Raw genomic sequence first — 2208 nt, 5'->3', positions numbered from 1 at the left:
CCTTGTTATTCACCAGAACTAAACCCTGTTGTTCACTAGAACTAAACCCCGATATTCACTAGAACTAAACCCCGATATTCACTAGAACTAAACCCCGATATTCACTAGAACTAAAACTACTTATTCACTAGAACTAAACCTACTTATTCACCAGAAATAACCTGTTATTCACTAGACCTAAACCCTTTATTTCAACAGAATTAAATCCTTTTATTCAGTAGAACTAAACCCTCTTTTTCACTAGAAATAAACCCTATTATTCACAATAACTAAACCTATTTATTCACCAGAAATAACCTGTTATTAATGACAACTAAACCCTGATGTTCACTAGAACTAAACCCTGTTATTCACAAGAACTAAACCCTGTTATTCACAAGAACTAAACCTACTTATTCACCAGAGCTAAACCCCGTTGTTCACTAGAACTAAATCCTTTTTTTTTTAACAGAACCGAACCCTGTTATTCACTGGACCTAAACCCGGTTTTTCCACCAGAACTAAACCCTGTTTTTCACTAGAACTAAACCCTTTTGTGCTTTATAACAATCATGAGGTCATTTAATTGTTTTCAGACCAGACAGTAACTGTTCTGGTCATTAGTTCACATGTTTGAATGAAATGCTGGTTTATTCTTGGCTTAAGAAACATTTTAACTCATAAAACACACAAGTCAGTGCTCCATTTCCAATACTGGTCACCAGTGTTTCTCTCATAGTGCTGGTCATATCCCAGTACTAGTTACAGACTGACCTTTATTGCCTCTAGGCTGAGCTTTAGCTCAGATGATCCGCTCTATATGAACCACTTTAGGAGTGATGGGATGAAACGAGCAGTGTTGGTGTGATCAGGCAGTTACCGTAGCACCTGACAGTCAGTTGACAGATTTCAGAAATGTTTTTGAACCACGTTAAATACGCCGTACAGCGTCCGACCGTTATCGGCCCAAACGTTCCTTTAAACCTGTTAAAATTTGGTTAACTTGGATTCCAGCAGCTTCCTGTCGGGTTGGTCTTTGACGTCAAACTGAAGTGAGCTGCAGCTAAATAATGAAGAACCATCCCTTAGAGACGTCCTAGGATGTTACTCGCTGTGATCTGCTAAATTCCCTCTTAGAAAACCTCCTTCCTGTTTTCTTCCTCAGATGCTCATTTTTCCAGGGAATCTTAAAACTAAACCTGTTTAAGTGAAGGTTGATCTCTGCAGCCTGGCTGGTCTCAAGTTTTCCTCATGTTTAATCTGATGTTTTCCCAGGAAGGAGCTCTTAGCTTCGGGCCAATAAAGTCCTGAAGATGAACCTGATGGGAAACTAGATTTGGAAGTAGAAATCTGGACAAATATTCCTGGAGATGCAGGAATATGTTCCTGCAAACTGGAATGAACTTTTAAGCTAAAACTTGAAGCTTGTGAATAAAAAAGTCTGCATATGTGAGCTGTTCCAATGAGAACCTCATGTCCTGTTTGTCTTTCCTCCTTCCAGTCCTTTACTATTTTTAAACTCTTCCTCTCTCTGTCTTCCAGATCCAGAAATGGCGCGGATATTGTTCCTGATTATCCTCTGCTCTCTCCCAACACTCGTCGTGCCCATCCATAATTCATCAGCAGGAGGTAATGGGAGCGTGTTTGTGGTGAGGCGTTTGCAGAGAGTCTTTCTGTGCTTCCGTGATAACGGACGGGGGGGGGGGGGGGGTCTAGTTTGAGCAGCGAGTCGAGTTTAAGCTGAAACCAGAACCACTCGCCTTCCTGTCATGTTTCTACTGTACCTGAGGGCAGAACTCTCACTGCGTCCTTCATGTCCCCATCCAGGCTGTGCCATCATCCGGCCTCCGAGGGATGGAGGGATCCGCTACAGAGGTCTGACACAAGAACAGGTAGAGAACCAACGCCGCTGTTTTCTGTTAGCCGAGACTGGGACAAACTGGAAGCTCTGGTGGCAAACTGCTCCTCCATCAGAACCCTCAGTGTGGACCTTCTTTGGGCCCAAATGAGTTCTTCTGGTCCAGAAGTATTCTCTGATAACTGAGGCCTAAACCTACAGGTTCTGCTCTCATACAGAAGTTCTGCTTCAGACAAACACTGAGATTCAAAAAACATAAATCTGTGCTGTCAGGTCAACATAACCAGAGGTGGTTCTTCATCTGCAGTTCTACGTGGTCCAGTTCTATATGATCCGGGTCTGTCTGGTCCAGTTCTGTCTAGTCCAGGTCT

The 2208-nt window shown here is 42.8% G+C and overlaps 1 protein-coding gene across 1 annotated transcript in view; it reads left to right on the top strand.

The window, feature by feature from the left end:
- Positions 1-2208, top strand: part of LOC107105202 (gamma-aminobutyric acid type B receptor subunit 1-like) — a gene marked incomplete at its 3' end in the record, with an annotated part of 20455 nt that overhangs the window by 3665 nt on the left and 14582 nt on the right. The window contains exons 2-3 of the mRNA XM_015405329.1: positions 1522-1608; positions 1807-1871. Of these exons, the coding sequence (XP_015260815.1) occupies positions 1530-1608; positions 1807-1871 (144 nt within the window). The remainder of the gene's footprint in view (positions 1-1521; positions 1609-1806; positions 1872-2208) is intronic.

Source organism: Cyprinodon variegatus, unplaced genomic scaffold (assembly GCF_000732505.1).
Source record: "Cyprinodon variegatus isolate N-32 unplaced genomic scaffold, C_variegatus-1.0 Scaffold2145, whole genome shotgun sequence".
In the NCBI taxonomy this organism is placed as follows: domain Eukaryota; kingdom Metazoa; phylum Chordata; class Actinopteri; order Cyprinodontiformes; family Cyprinodontidae; genus Cyprinodon; species Cyprinodon variegatus.
Note: the sequence above shows the minus strand (reverse complement) of the source record. Positions and strands in the feature narration are given on the sequence as shown.